The sequence below is a fragment of the Xylocopa sonorina genome, chromosome 11 (assembly GCF_050948175.1).
Source record: "Xylocopa sonorina isolate GNS202 chromosome 11, iyXylSono1_principal, whole genome shotgun sequence".
Classification (NCBI taxonomy): domain Eukaryota; kingdom Metazoa; phylum Arthropoda; class Insecta; order Hymenoptera; family Apidae; genus Xylocopa; species Xylocopa sonorina.
This window is the reverse complement of record NC_135203.1, coordinates 625,445-641,062: the sequence shown is the minus strand read 5'-3', so window position 1 is coordinate 641,062 and position 15,618 is coordinate 625,445. Positions and strand designations below refer to the sequence as shown.

General features: G+C 38.7%; 1 protein-coding gene across 1 annotated transcript; it reads left to right on the top strand.

The window, feature by feature from the left end:
* Window positions 1-1,191: 1,191 nt before the first annotated feature.
* On the top strand, window positions 1,192-10,429 carry LOC143428907 (uncharacterized). The gene is made up of 23 exons (XM_076904183.1): window positions 1,192-1,394; window positions 1,857-1,988; window positions 2,392-2,551; window positions 2,628-2,813; window positions 2,890-3,095; window positions 3,178-3,322; window positions 3,480-3,607; window positions 3,712-3,859; window positions 3,953-4,085; window positions 4,333-4,795; window positions 4,902-4,986; window positions 5,056-5,154; window positions 5,281-5,290; window positions 5,436-5,592; window positions 5,668-5,805; window positions 6,200-6,359; window positions 6,432-6,617; window positions 7,151-7,350; window positions 7,636-7,798; window positions 9,559-9,710; window positions 9,792-9,933; window positions 10,010-10,142; window positions 10,213-10,429. Exons 1-23 carry the CDS (start codon window positions 1,200-1,202, stop codon window positions 10,427-10,429), a joined length of 3,738 nt encoding a protein of 1,245 aa, XP_076760298.1. The 5' UTR covers window positions 1,192-1,199.
* The last annotated feature ends 5,189 nt before the right edge of the window (window positions 10,430-15,618 follow it).

Here is a 15,618-nt window from a genome sequence, read left to right as displayed (position 1 = left end):
TCTCTTCAATAATTATTGAAAAATCTCATGGCCAGCTTGGCGCCGCTTGTTTATGATATCCGTCGGGCCCTAAGTCTCGTGCGTAGTACCCCGACCGAGACTTTCCAGGTGCAAAATGACAACGGTTTCGGTTGGGGTTCGTCGACGGGCGCCACAACAATATAAACTCAAGCATTCTTCATACGTATTTCCGGGAGTTTTATAAAATACTACCTACCATTTTGATTTCAGTACTTTTAGTGTTTCACATTTTTGCATTGCACTGATATTGCACGCGAAAATGTATTATTGCGAAATGATTTCAAATGATTTACGCCGCGTCTTAACATTTCCTGAATTTGGTAAAACAATATCATCTTCATTCAATCAATTTAAGTCGAATTAAAGGAGCTGACTCATTGTAGAGATACGTGAAAAGAACTGACGATCAGGTATAAAGATAACATATGTAATTTTTATGTACGTGAAGAAACTTTTTATTGTTTCTTATCGTTTCTTAGGCTATTTTAGTGCTTTTGTTTCTAACCAGATAGTTAAATAATCAACTTTGTTTAACCTAAGATGTAAATTTCAAATCGTTTAATTTCAAAATAAAACCTCTATTAATATCATAATAACACAATTGTTAAATGTCACAATTACTTGTAACGGTATCATTTTCTATAGTCACGTGCCGTTACGATCATTCTGCAAATGATACTTTCCCGAGACACATATGCACTTTGGCAATAATTTAATTGTACAATGAGCTAATTTCATTGTTAAGCTTCGGTTCTGCTACAGCTGACAAAAGCGTTTGCAGCTGATTGTCAGTCTATTAGACAAACTATGAATTTTAAATTACGTGGGTACGTGTTAAAATACACGCGTTGCATCACGTTGCCATTTAATTCTGTCCTTATTTCACGTGCCGACATTGTTCCATCGGATGATCTATCGACAAAAATATGCGCCAATGCATTATTTCTGGCAAACATGGACAAACGTTTATTATCTTTAACTTGAGACAACAACCAACAAGCTCCATTGTACGAATGCTAATGCCAATGCCTCTCCAACGTCAATGATACAGTACAATGGCGGATATTTGAAATAGTGTTACTTCTAACCGTCACGTGATGCTTCAAGAGAACGCGTTCACACCTATATAAACCGCCGGAGGTGAACAGAGGCTTCAATGAACTCTCTGTTCAGTCAAAATGAGAGCAATTGTCCTTTCTCTCAGTGCTCTCCTCCTCGTGTCAGCTGTGACATGTAACCAATCCGATGTGGTGCAATGTCACAAGGGTCCGGTGCAGGGTCGAGTCTTTAAATCGAAATGGAAGGCCACCGAGTATTCTTGCTTCAAGGGAATCCCTTATGCGAAACCACCTGTTGGAAACTATAGGTTCAAGGTAAGCAGTATCATACCTTACTTTTTAATCTTTTTCTAACCACTATTGCCGCATAAACGCACTAGAAAACTTACGCTTGTCATCGTATAAAAGCGCCTAAAAAACTTGCAGCGTAACAATGCAGGATACAAAAAGATATACCTATAACATAACATCTTACACGACTAGTCTTTGATCATTCTGATCATTCCATATTTCCTAATTAAAGCATGTTATTATTTTTTTATTAATATTATCACTTTCAAATAAACACTACATATTTAATATATTAAACAATGTATTTTCGATTGGTCGCGTAAACGATCTTCTCATTTTCAATTTTATTGGTTACACAAATTAATTATGTTGGTTAAAGAAGTTAGATGATAGTTTAGTAATCGTTTGGAGAAAAATGTAAAGAATGCTTGATGTCTTGAACGTTATACTAAAAAAACTATATCATTTTCTGTTTAACAACTGTAGAACCCTGAAGAACCTGAAGCATGGAAAGAAACTCTAAACGCTACCAGAGAAATGACCGTCTGCAGACAACGTGCCGGCAACAGCTACGTTGGAGACGAAGATTGTTTGTACGTGAACGTGTACACGCCCTTGGTATGTATTTGCTAATCTCTCTCAGTTTCAATTTACTGGTAATTATTAGTGATGTTCGAGCCTTGGATCGGGTCAGGTTGCATGGATTTCAAAAATTTCAGATAAAACTGAGAAACCATGACCCTGTGACGGTCCTCAAAAATAGTTGTCACTAAAGAAACAGCAACCTTAGCAGACAGAATACAGTTTCTCGAAAGTAAAAATACAGTTCTGTTTTCATATAGTACAATATATTCAGCATGTCCGTAACATCCACGCGCTAACGTCTAAGACGCTACTCTGTCATTTTGGTAACGTTACCGAGTGCACTGGCAGGCCCGGGAGAAACGTTCTTCTCACCTTTCCTTCTCTTCCTTTGTACGCATAATAATTATTTAACCGTTTCGCCTGTTTTCTTCGACAGAGAGACTTGAAGAATATTAACAGAGCGAGACCAGTCGTGGTTTGGTTCTTCGAGAGCGGTTTCCTTAGCAAATACACGACTTCCGAAGGCTACACTCCTGAACAATTCATAGAGAAGGACGTAGTATTTGTCACTGTTACATACCGTGTCGGTGTACTTGGTAAGAAAGCAATCACTATGCGAAAGATCAACATTCGCGTTCGATTCTAGTTGATTATCACTTTTTTTTCCATCAGGAAACTTGGCATTGAACGTAAACGGCGCCAAGGGTAACGCTGGTCTAAGGGATCAAACTATGGCCCTGCAATGGATCCAACGTAATATCGAACTGTTCGGTGGTGACAAAAATCGAGTGACCATAATGGGCGAGGGTGGCGCCAGCGCTTCCGTTGGCTACCACATGCTCTTACCTCAGTCGAAAGGTAACGAAAAGTAAGCTAGTTCAATCCCTAGCCTCTCTTTAAAAGCATCTAATTGCTTCATAATTTCTTTCTTCAGGATTGTTCCATCATGCTGTCCAACATAGCGGTTCACCTCTCTGCTCGTGGTCCTTCGTGAAGCGGTCAGACGCCCTCCAACTGGCCGTCAATCTTGCTTCACAGCTAAATATCGTCAGCAGCGATCACAGCGTACTGTTGAGCAAACTTCAACAGGTCGATGTCGATGTCCTCTTGAAGACAGTTCACGCGAACGATGTCTTGCCGGTAATTTCATTACATTTTTCAATTTCCGTAGAAATAATTTTAGATCGCAAAGAGAACATGTGTGTTTCATATTTTCTCACAGCCACCACTTTCCTACAAATTCGGTGTCACGACAGCAGACGATCATCTCGATGCTTGCCCCATAGACTTACTCCGAAACGGAAATCTCACACAAGTACCTGTGTTGTTAGGTTTCAATCAAATTGAAGCAGTCCTTGCTTCAGCGTGTGAGTGTGCTAATTGTACATTTGAAAATACTATTAATTTGTTGAAAAACTTTAAAAAAGTCTACTTTAGAAAAAAATTCTTTAGAAAGAAATATCTTTCATCTTAGATGTATATATACATATATGACAGTACTAATTTGAAAATTTTCGTTTACAGCGACCGAGGTTTTACAATCTACCTTAAATAACGGTTTGAACACTATCAATAATGTTCTTCCCGCACTTATTAAAATTGGCGTTCAAGCTACTTTGAACGCAATAACCGAAGGAGTCGAGATCTTGGAGGTGAATCAGAGAACACTCTATTACTTCTCTACTAGACTACTACTACTACTACTACTAACATTATATTATCGCGCACTAAAACACGATTTTATCTGATTTTCCAGTCAGTCACCGCTTACATGTTCTCTGCACCAGTTGATCTGTCGCAAAGATTCATGGCAAAATTCCTGAAGGAAGCTCCACTATTCTTCTACCGATTGTCGTATGTGACCAAAGAAAACTTGCACTCATTATTCGACGAAAAATCTAGCGGTAACTGCGAATCGTATTTCGATATTGAGCCACTTACTATATCTGTTGAAAAAAATCTTCTTGTCGAATAACTGATCGTTCTCGAAATTTCAGCTGGTGCGGAAGCTGTCCAGGGCATCAGCGTGTTGTTCAACAAGAAAGTATCGTGGTCTTCTTCCGCGGAGGATGAGTTTAATAAGAAGTGCGGTGATCTCATCGGAATCTGGGCTAGCTTTGCTCATAACGGGTAAGCATTTGCTTCAAATTTTCTTATTCCTTTGTACTTTCTGATATTAAGTGCCTCGCAATTAGCTCACAGTTGGAGCACAAGCTTTTAACAACAAGGGTTTTAACCTGTTCACTGCCAACTACGAGATATTGCGATTCGTAACGAAATAAGTATAAACTTGAAATAAATTTGCCTGGCAGTGAATGGGTTAAAAATGACTGGTTAGATACTTTAATACTTGTTTCTACGATATTGTGATCCTCAGCAAACCCAGCATTGGCGGATCTAGCAGTGGATCTGGCAGTGGATCTGGCAGTGGATCTGGCAGTGGATCTGGCAGTGGATCCGGCAGTGGATCTGGCAGTGGATCCGTCAATGGTTCTGGCAGTCAATCCGGCAGTGGTGGATCTAATGGATCCAGTTCCAGCAGTGACTCCGGTAGCAGCGGTGGATCCAGTAGCGGAAGTGGCTCCGGTAGTGGAAGTGGTTCCGGTAGCAGCAGTGGATCCGCTGGCGGCAGTGTATCCGGTAGTTTCAATTGGCAAGCATCGGGTGTCGGTGGATTGCAAGTGGATATTGGTGAAACGATCTCGATAGGCAGCCGTTTCTTGAGTAAGATATACCAAGACTTCGAAAGACTATTGAATGTCGTAATATCGCTGTCCACTGGAAGCAAGCTCAGCTTCAGCATTAAAAGTGGATTTTCAAACATCGACTCCGACCTATTTTAAAACAGACACGAATCTATGCTTTGCGCAGAGGATTTCATTTTCTTGTAATGTTTGCTCATTCTGTTATAATGTAATTTGAAATTTAAATAATACACTATGTTAGAGAAAAGTTATTTTCTTGCTTCTGCTATTTTTTCTTTTAGCTACTTTTCCCCTCCTTTTTAAATTCATTTTTAAATTAACTTATTGTGTCCTATTATCATAAGTAACCAATTAAATCCTCCCATTAAACGGTTGAAATATATTCTAATTGCAAGTCGTGCACGCAATAAATATTTATAAAATATACAAAATGGGAAGAGTTTTTCAAATTTCGATATCGATTTTGACTAGTAGGAAACCTTCCTATGTAAAAAGTACTTAGTACTTGGCTGTAATTGTTATGGATAATTTTGTTGTCCATATGTAAAAATGCCGATATATGAAATTTGATACATCACGTATAACGCGCTATGTCCAACAAATTCCGCAACATTTCGCAGATCGTGCAAAGTTTGTAATAATTCCAAGATTGAGCAATCTCATTTAAAATGAAGTGGGCAACAGAGTGCCGTGAGTTCCGAGGTTTCGTTATCAATATGTACGTAGTCAATATGGCTTTGTTACACATTTTCATTCCGTTAATTTTGTGATCGCGGTACTTGGTTACCGATTCACGTCGAACACGCATCGTTCGTTTATCTAGTGAACCTGTACGCGGTGTGATATCACGAACCGTGTGGAACGCCATCGAGTATTCTTCATTCAAGGGCATCCCTTACGCGAGGCCATCGCTTGGCGATTTGCGATTTAAGGTGGCACTTTTTTAAAAGGAAATTTTTCAACGTTTATTGCTCTATTATAGAGAAGTATTGCTTTGATCGTAACAGCCTTCGGTTCCAGCAGAACGATGGAAGAAGGTATTGAATGCCTTCGGGGAGGGCAACGTGTGTCCCCAGATTGATTATGTGACCAGTGTATACAGCGGTCACGAGGATTGCTTGTACTTGAACGTGTATACTCAAGAGGTACGTTGCTTAACCTTTTACACTTGAAAGAAAAAGTAACAGCTTTTTTACAGTCACATAAGCAAAATTTTCCTGGATTCGCTAACAGAATAGATGAAGTAATTACGATTTCTTTTGGAATTGAAAATTATTTGCATTGTCTCCATTACTTATTTTTAAGGCACGAAATTTTCAAAAATGAAAAAATCCATATTGCAGAGCAGTTTGATTTTTTTTCGAATTGAACAAAGGTGGTTTCTTTTTCTGTTTTTAATACTTTCGTGCAGGTAGCACTTGTAATATTCCAAGATGGTAGAAAAAAATCTCCCATCAAGCATATTTACGTATGAAAAAGGTAGGACACTTTTAACACCACTATGCCTCGATAATAAGTCGATTGAATGGTTATTGTTAGGTGAAGTTTAAACGTCGATTAAACTTGAGACCAGTCATGATTTGGATACATGGCGGCGCTTATAGTTCAGGTTATGGTAACTCGGCTTTATACGGACCCGATTTTTTCATAGAAGAAGACGTCGTTTTCGTCAGCTTCAATTATCGTCTTGGTGCTTTAGGTAAAACGATAGCACGATACTTCAGCTTTGTTTGCACGCGATCGTTACATGTCAACTTTGTCTTCTATTCAGGATTCTTAGCGTTAAATCATCCAAACGCAAAGGGAAACGCTGGATTGAAAGACCATAATTTGGCATTGCGATGGGTACAGAATAACATTGCCGTGTTTGGGGGCGACCCGAATCAAGTGACACTTTTTGGGGAAAGCGCTGGGAGCAGTTCCATTGATTTTCACATATTGTCGGAACGGTCCAAAGGTATACACCGAGAAATATCAACCCTCTGCACCCGAAAAAAAGAAACACCATTATTTAACGTAATATAACATTTGTAATTTGAATTTTAAGTGGCTCCGCTCTGGAGCGTTCGGATGAAACCATTCATTTGCATTAATAAAAATTAAGAAATTATAATGTATAGTGTTCGAAAAAATCATTCGATACTTTTACAGTACATAGAATACTCTATATCGAATAAAAAGACTTTAGTAAACGTAGGTCTCAAAGTGAACCATTTGTGAGATATTAACATTTTTGTTCGCTAGCATTCTGATTAACTTAGTTAGTTCCAAGAGGAACTCTTCGACTAGGAAACCTTTCAATCTAAACACGTATCTTGCAGCTAAAGCACTACACATAAAATGGAGAAGATGCCAGGAAACAGAAGTGTTTAAATCGCATAAGCGGTTCATCTTTCGTTCTGTGCTTATTAAAACTTTTCTACTTAGTACAGTGTACTTTATATAAATATTTAACAGGTAGGTTTATTTTTCTAACACGTGTTCCTTCAGGATTGTTCTATCGTTCGATCAGCATGAGCGGTACACCCTTATGTCCTTGGGCGTACCACACGCCGCAGGAACTAATTCACAACACTCGTCAACTCGCTGCCATACTTGGCTTCGTTCCTAAAGATACAAATCATTTAGTACACCATCTTCGTCAAGTACCTGCGATGGAACTCGTGAATGCAACGCAACGTGTTACCTTAGTAATAACCTGACTACGTTTTCAAAGTTAATTAGAGTAACTTCATTACGATATCACTCATTTGTTGCAATGGTAACACAATTTTAAGCTTCTCGTTCTTGTTGAACGAGGATATTATATTTCCATCCTAATTCACTATGATGTTTCCTCTTTATAAAATTATAAAGACATGGGATGTTTAAACTTGAACATCAAATGGCCATGACCTCCGACTTGTATCAGTGTTACAACAATTGAGTGATACGTTCTACTTAAATTTAATTCCCATTCTGTTCTATACTTTCAGAATATTTTGCCATTTCGACCGACCATAGAAAATCCTGATATCGATCCGAGTAATCAGACATTCCTGACCGAATGCCCTATAACAAAGTACCATACCGGAGATTTCCATCGTCATGCTATGATGATGGGTTACACTCACGACGAGATGATATTGTTTCTTGGTCGTAAGTATAACGTATCTGGGATAATTCTAACTGTTCACTCTTCCTATTCGCCCTTTGGCCAAACAACTTCATCCCTCTCTTCATCGTTCTTAACACATTGCATGCGACCGCAATTTTCCACACTTTTAACCGTGTAGCCAGTGTTAGAATTTCTTTTAATATCTTAAGAGAACTAATAAAGAAAATATCCTATTTAACAAATACTAGCGTATAGTGTGATAATGGAAAGTGAGTTTTTCTTGATGCCCACTGTTCGCCTGGTGCTTCACGACTGACTGACCTGTGTCCCTTCTTTTTCTGCCGCTTCGGGAAATAATTATTGTCTAATCCGTAGAAGGTCTTTGAGTGGAGTTGGGGATTTTACCCGCCACCGTTGAATTCCAACAGCCAGCAAAATTACTTTTTTCGCGGGCTAGTTAACCAATTAACTGCGGAATTCAGCTTTAGAAATCCCTTATAACGCGTATAATTAACACAGTATATTTCTATTTCATTATTTTTTTAAATCGAGCAACAACGAGGGCAAATGCTTTTGAGGGCGATGTACCGGGAGTAAGGAATAACACTCGACCTTTTTGCTCTCAATTTTAATATAACAGACAACAATAGTGGTATAACAAGTTCTCAATAGTGGGGGCGGTGCTATGGCCACGATTCCTTCACGTCGCTACGCGACTCTAATAAAACTCTGATCGACCTCACAATAAACAAATGTGGAGGTTGTTCTAAACGAACTGTTTTAGACGAACCGGGTGTTCTGGACGAACTGTTCTAACCGAACTATTCTAACCGAATCGTTCTGACCGAACTGTCGCGAGGACGAAAACGTCGTCCCTTAAAAATGCGTACAGAAAAGGATGGGAAAATCAAGAATGCAAAGGATGGATGCACGGACGGGGACAGTGAAACACAACGGACGGAAATTGGTCATAAATAAACCAAGTTTAAGGATTTGCCATACGCGACTGGGCAATGCTCAGTCGCGACGAAATCTCAAAGGAAACAATTGCTTGGTCCGGATGATGGACACGAACCAGACGGATATTGGGTTTAGGAAGCACGCGGGCCTGGTCGCCAAATGCTAACCCGCGGTGACCAGACCTGCGCTGTGTCGTGGGAACGCATTGTTACTCCGCTAGAAAATTTACGACGAGAGAATACTCGGAATCGTAGCCGCCACATTTTTATTACAAGTTTTACGAAAAAAGTCAAGCAAAGAAAGGAAGGATTATGCTTTCCTTCGATAAAAATTAACAGTTACTTTTTCCTTTGAGTGCAAAGGGTTAATTATAGTAATTTATGGTAAAACAAAAGTCTTGGATATACATATAAATTATGTACAAAGGTGCAATTCTCCTGAAATTCTTTAAAACACGTCGGATTGACCACCCATCCATTGCGTATGGTTTTCGTCCATCGTTGTTTCCCTGGTCATTACCCGCTTAAAACTACCTACAATTTACAGTCTTTTATTTACTTTTCGCACAAGTAAAGTTTTCTAAAATTACGATACTACATGTGATATCTCGCACATGTAACAGTTACCGTCGACTAGTATATTGTAACTAAATTGCCGCTGTTCATGTGTTAGCAAGTTATGTATTAATGAATTGTTAAGAAAAGGGAATACAAAGGGGATACACAAAACTATGCAAAATTAAGTGTCCAACGAATTTCTCTGTTTCTGTATATAAAAGTATGAATTTGCATATGTGTTCGCATGAGTTCGGTGACGATAAATTTTCTTCTGATTCTTTTAGCACCGATTGGGGTGGCAAATGCAATCGTCTGGACGAAAAGATATTTAGAGAACGTAAAGAAACACCATGAAAGCGTTACTATAAAATCCGCGGACGTAATCGCGCAATTAATAAATACATTAGTTAAGAACAGTTTTCAAGATTTATTGAAGGTAAAGAAATCAGGAGGAAACCGCTTATATGCTCTTTCATAAAAATCATTTCCTACAGATCTTTACAGAATTTCTTTGTAGATCGCGATGGATACCATTTTCAGCGATCCTATAGATCTGACCCAGAGACTCTTAGCGAAACAGAATATAGGCCATCCTGTTTACTATTATAGATTATCATATCAATCGATGTACGCTATGCACAGTGGCAACCCTTTGAATGGTATTCTCGAATAAATTACTTGAAATATTCTCCAAGCATTTTTGTATATGGCAAATGAACGTGAAAATTTTACCAGGAACCGCCCACTTCGACGACATCGGGTACATATTTAACGTGAGGAAACTTCAGAGACCAACCGATTCGATGGATAGATTCTATCGATTTAGGAGGAAAATGGTTACTTTGCGGACGAACTTTGCTAAATATGGGTAAAGTACCGAAGACTGCAAAGGATTCTACCCTTTTTCTTGACAACTACATGGATTTTTATTATTTTAGCGATCCTACTCCGAAAAATTTCAGTCGATCCACGTCCGATGTGTCTTGGATAGAATCCGGAAACGATGGTTTCCAGATTGATATCAATGCAACTTCTGCGATGCATCACCGTTTGATTGATGAAAAAACGGAGAATTATGAGAGATCGCTTTACAGAGTGTTGCCATTGATATCTTCTTACGTGCAGAAGCCAACAAAGTATCTCGATTTTCTCTAACATCTTTATATTTTCGTTCTAAAGCGAATTTTTTGGACAAATTCACGTATAAAATGAAATAAATATTTTACGATGTACACTAGCGATACCTAATTATTATGTAATATTGTTTAAAGAACTTTAATCAACAGAAAAATTACAGCTTCCGTAACGATTGGGAAATCGTCTGCTCTCTGGCAGATTACACTATCAACTGATTGCTTGCCGTTATCGGTCGTCTGGTCTACCACGACCGATAACTGTTTATTTGCCATTACTAATTGGTCATGGTATTATACATACTTAGTGTTCAACATTACCCTCTTCTTCAAGAGCGGTCGTCCGTACCGGATTAGCCGTCTTTAATTATAAATCAGTCATCTGTCTAAAAGGAAGCCTTCATCTAACTTGACTTGCGTGGTCCTACTCGGACGGCACACGCCTCGATATTCGTCAAGTGTCGACTCCCACTCCATCTTAGGTACATTGATTCCTCTTGACTCTTGAATCTTGAGTATTTCATTTTTGCATCCTTCTTGCATCCATTTTTACGACGAAATGTCTTCTTCTTGGGTGAGAGAAACCAATTAGATCTTTTCTTCTTACTTAAACTGCGTCCGCCCTTCATACTGGGCCAGGCGTCGAACAAATACAAGATTACATTTACATCTTAGTGAGCGTTATACACGATACACTAACAATCTTGTATGACTCCTCCCAGTCCGATTGTAGCTTCGGACACATTCCAATTACTCTCTTCGGTTGGAAGAACCAAATAAGATTTTCTGGTATAAATTCAATAGCTTAAACGTGATTATCAATCTAAAATTTCATTTTGCTACTCCGCCGACTTCGAAATGCTGACGGACAAACTCATGAATTTCCCGTAATCGTTTTCTAATTTTGGAAAAATAGTTCCCCTCAACATCCTCTTCTTCCTCCTCCTCAAGAGAAGCTCCTCTCCATAGATACGAAGGCGGTCGAATTTCCTGTCCAAACAAAATTATGGACGGTGTCAACTGAGTTGCTTCGTCACGTGAAGAGCGGAATCCATTCATTCCAATCCCTTTGGTGATCCGAAACAAACATGGCTAAATACTAATACTAATAGCGCTCTGTTTAACCTCTTCCGACCAAACTATCAGATTGAGGATTAAACGGAGTAGTTCTTGTCTTTTTAATTCCAAGAAATTTTATCAATTCCTGGAACACTCTAGATTCAAAACTTTTGCCCTGATCAGAATGAATTTCTAGTGGTACACTATGACGATGTATCTGCTTGCTGATTTGGTATCGTTATTATCTCTGGCCATTTCGGGAAGTAATCTGCCACAACTAGCTTCTTCCCACATCGGAACTTAGGAAGTGCGCAACATCGACCGCCTATTCTTTCAAACGGTGCTCCAACCTAAGGTTGTATACCTCCATGCTTTCAGCTCCCTTTTCTTCACCGCACACTTGTCGCAACGCCGACACCATTCCTCTACATCTTGTTGACATGTTACCCAGTAGAGTGGTTGCCTAACCCGTCGCAAAAATCTTCTTTATTCCAAAGTGTCCTGTGGCTGGTGAATCGTGAAATTCTAACAAAATTTCTGAAACTTTCTTCCGTGATACTACCAAAAGCCAAGAAATCTTCGTATCACAAATTAATTCCCATCTTTTAAACAGAAGACTATTTTTGATCTTCATCTTCCGAATCCCAAATTGTACACAGTTAATCTCTTCTTAAGCTTCGCAAATGCATCTTAACAATCTTCTGAAGCGAAGTGCTTCGGTTTGCTGTAGAATGAAAGAGGAAAGAAGGAAGGAAAAGAGAGGGAAGAACGTTTCGTCCTGGGCCTGCTAGTGGACTCATCAAGGTAAGGCTACCTAGCAGGCAGATGTTAGGGACAGATCAAAAAGTGGTATATGTTGAAACGGAGAAGGAAATGAGCACTTTCGGCAACCCGCAGATGTTGTTGTCCCTCTAGTAGAGAGTGTCGGAGGACCGCTACAGAATTTATTACCAAAAATAATTATGTCGTTGAGATAGACCAAACAAATTTTCCAGCACATTTGCCATAAACGTTCAAACGTTGCGGGAGTATTATATAGTTCAAATGGCATGACTTTGAACTGCCAAAGTCCTATATTTATGCAAAAGACTGTCTTCTCCCGATCTTTCTCCGTTATAGAAATCTACTAGTAACCAATCGGCAGATCCGCTGTAGAGAACCAAGACGAACCGGCCAAGACATCCAACGTATCCTCAATACAGGGCAAACAATACGAATCCTTCTTCGTAGAACTGTCTTTCTTTTTAACCAAAACGATAGGATACGGTCAAGGACTCTGAAATTTTTCAATAACACCTTGTTTCGACATCCTCAGAATCAATTGTTCCACCTCATCTATTCCCAAATTTAAAACGCGCAAATCAACCGGATTCGCATTCACCGGATAACGCGGCACAATTGTTGGTGGACCAGTTGGCAAACCAGGGGCGAACGAAGGAATTACTCTTTGCACATTATTTACACTATCTACACTATATACATTGTTTTCACTAACTAAAATCGTCTCGCCCTAACGCCTATAACTTAACCCTCCAAGGGCCGAATTTTTGTTTTAAATCCAAAAAAATTGTGAGAACGAAAAATCAGAAATTATAAACCTATATATGCAAATGAAAACAAATTTTTGCGTTTAAACAATTTTATTGCGATATATTCACTTTGTGACTTTCAAGTCGCACCGGCATATAAAGTTTAAATTATTTTGTAAAATGCCGATAAATTAAAATGTGACCTGAAAGTTATACGGGCCCATAGAGGGTTAGGTCTCATTTTTATCAATGAGAATTCCTATGGAAAATTCCAAAGTGCTGACTGTAATAAATATCTAGAATTATCTTATCTCCGTTTCAGTTACCACAGCTTAACCAGCTACTAACTGTATACCTAGTACTAACAGTATTCTTCATCCAGTGCAGCGATAGTCTCGTAGTACAGACAAAAATGGTAACCATCGGGTAGTCATTATGTTCCACGGTATGGAATTCCATAGATTATTCGTTGTTCCAGGGAATTCCTTACGCGTAACCATCCCTTGGAGGATTTAGATTTCAAGTATTGTTCATACTGTAACAGTACCATAACGATAGAAGTCTGTTATGGTTTTAAAATAACAAGTTGAACGTTGTTGAGACCCATTAATCTTTTGGCCCTGTTGGCGATGAATGCGACAAGTGCAGAATACCAAAAAATGAATAGTATTGTTTTAGTGTTTTGATTATTTGAATATATTGTCTCAGAAACGCACGTCTAACAAACGTTTCTTGGGCCATGTTATGAAGCAAGGGAAGTCCATCGGGGTCTGCTAATTTTGTAACGAGTAACCATAGACCCTTCGTTTGCTGACTATCGAATTTAATTGATACACATTTGGCAGCTACCCATAGCATCAATAATGTTCAAGAAGCTGTTACTTTCGAATCCTATATTTAGCTATTATTCAAGTCGATCGCTTCTTGGGTTTACTGTTCGCTACGATCGAAAATTAGAACGATATTCCACGCTAATTTTGCGTAGATTGTCCGTAGCGCTAACATGATTAAATTTCTTCGCTCGATTGTTCTAACGACGCTAGTTTTGAAACATTTATCTGATATTGATACCCATATCATTCAGGGTGTTGATAAACGTACTTTGGATAATTACTTCAGCCACCCGTGTCCGCGACTCCATAGACTGGAATTCGGGACGTCTAGTTTAGATAATCCTGGATGCGTACAATTTAATTTTCCCGAAAACGTCGCTGCATGGATGATGAAGATTACTTGTTTCTCAACGTACATGCTCCTATTGTGAATATCATTCATTTTGGATAACGATGACTCGATGACTTTTTAAAAACATTTCAATACCATTAAAACCTGTTTTGTTTTGAATACATGGCGGTTCCTACATTTATGGTAATGGAGCTACCTATAATTACAGGCCAGACTATCTTAGCGAACAGGGTATAGTGATAGTTTCTACTGCGAATCTACCGCGAAATTGAAGAAATATTGTTCCTTAGGATTCCTTACGTTGAATCATTCGAACGCGTTAGGCAATCGAGGTTTGAAGGACCAGTATCTGGCTTTGAAATGGATAAATGAGAATATCGAAAAGTTTGGTGGTGATCTCAACGAAGTGACGATAATAGAACATAGCGCTGGCAACGCGTCTAATAGGATACTATCAACGCGGAGATTATCCAAGGTATCTAATTCTAATGGGCTATATAATCGGCGAGATAGCTTTGGAGATCTATGTCAATTATTATTAAAAAAAAACATGCAAAACGGAACAAAAGAAATTCACAAGCTAATAATGTTTACTTGTAATTCGAATTTTTGTTAAAAAGAAATATTTGAAATCTCTGTAAGAAATATCGGGTAACAGGGTGCATGGACGGTCAACGAGGGCCGTGTGCATTTCCCTGTGGCATCGCCCCACTCCGGGGCCTTGTCTAAACATACGAATGGGCCATGACGTTGAGGGTGTCCTCGAGGCTAGTACGAATGGCCTAAGAAGGCATTCTTGTATGAACCTTCGGGTGATTCAGAAATAAATACGCCCAGTAAACGTTGAGCAATCAAGTTTTGTACTTCATTCTCATCTACATCCTACATCTCTCTTCGTCATTCGTCTTCTCTGTAATTTCAGAGAACCCACGCCGGAGAATAATTTTCCTATTGACATGAGGTGGTTACGCTCGGAACCGGAAGGATTACAAATTGAGCTAAATACAACTTTTGCCATGTACAAATGCGGGATATCCTGAGAAATGTTGAACTACGTGGATACCGTATTTCCATTGTTACTAGTTAATCCGAAGTGTATAGCAAATATATATGTATTATAAATATCCAGCTTCGGAGATGCTACTTCATGGTATATTGTAAATATATCATTCAGTATCGATTCGATCGCAATGTTATATTCTTATTTATGTAAAATGTATCCAAAACGAAACTAATTAGACGCAATTACTTAAATCATTCAATGATTTTTATTGGACAAATTGTAAATCCATAATAAAAATCTTATTGTTGCAAAAACAAGATTTATATATTTGATAAATTCTATTGAATATATCGTGGAGCCTGCAATTTGTGTCGTAACCTATTACCACAATGTATTTACCGAACGCGTTTAATTATAACATTTATACACGATGAC

Excerpts from the sequence above, each read along its gene's own strand:
- LOC143428907 (XM_076904183.1), top strand. The coding sequence starts at position 1,200 with ATGAGAGCAATTGTCCTTTCTCTCAGTGCTCTCCTCCTCGTGTCAGCT. Across the intron at positions 4,987-5,055 it reads CATTTTTAAATTAACTTATT|TCGTGCACGCAATAAATATT; the intron begins GTGTCCTATTAT and ends TCTAATTGCAAG. Across the intron at positions 6,360-6,431 it reads TTATCGTCTTGGTGCTTTAG|GATTCTTAGCGTTAAATCAT; the intron begins GTAAAACGATAG and ends TCTTCTATTCAG.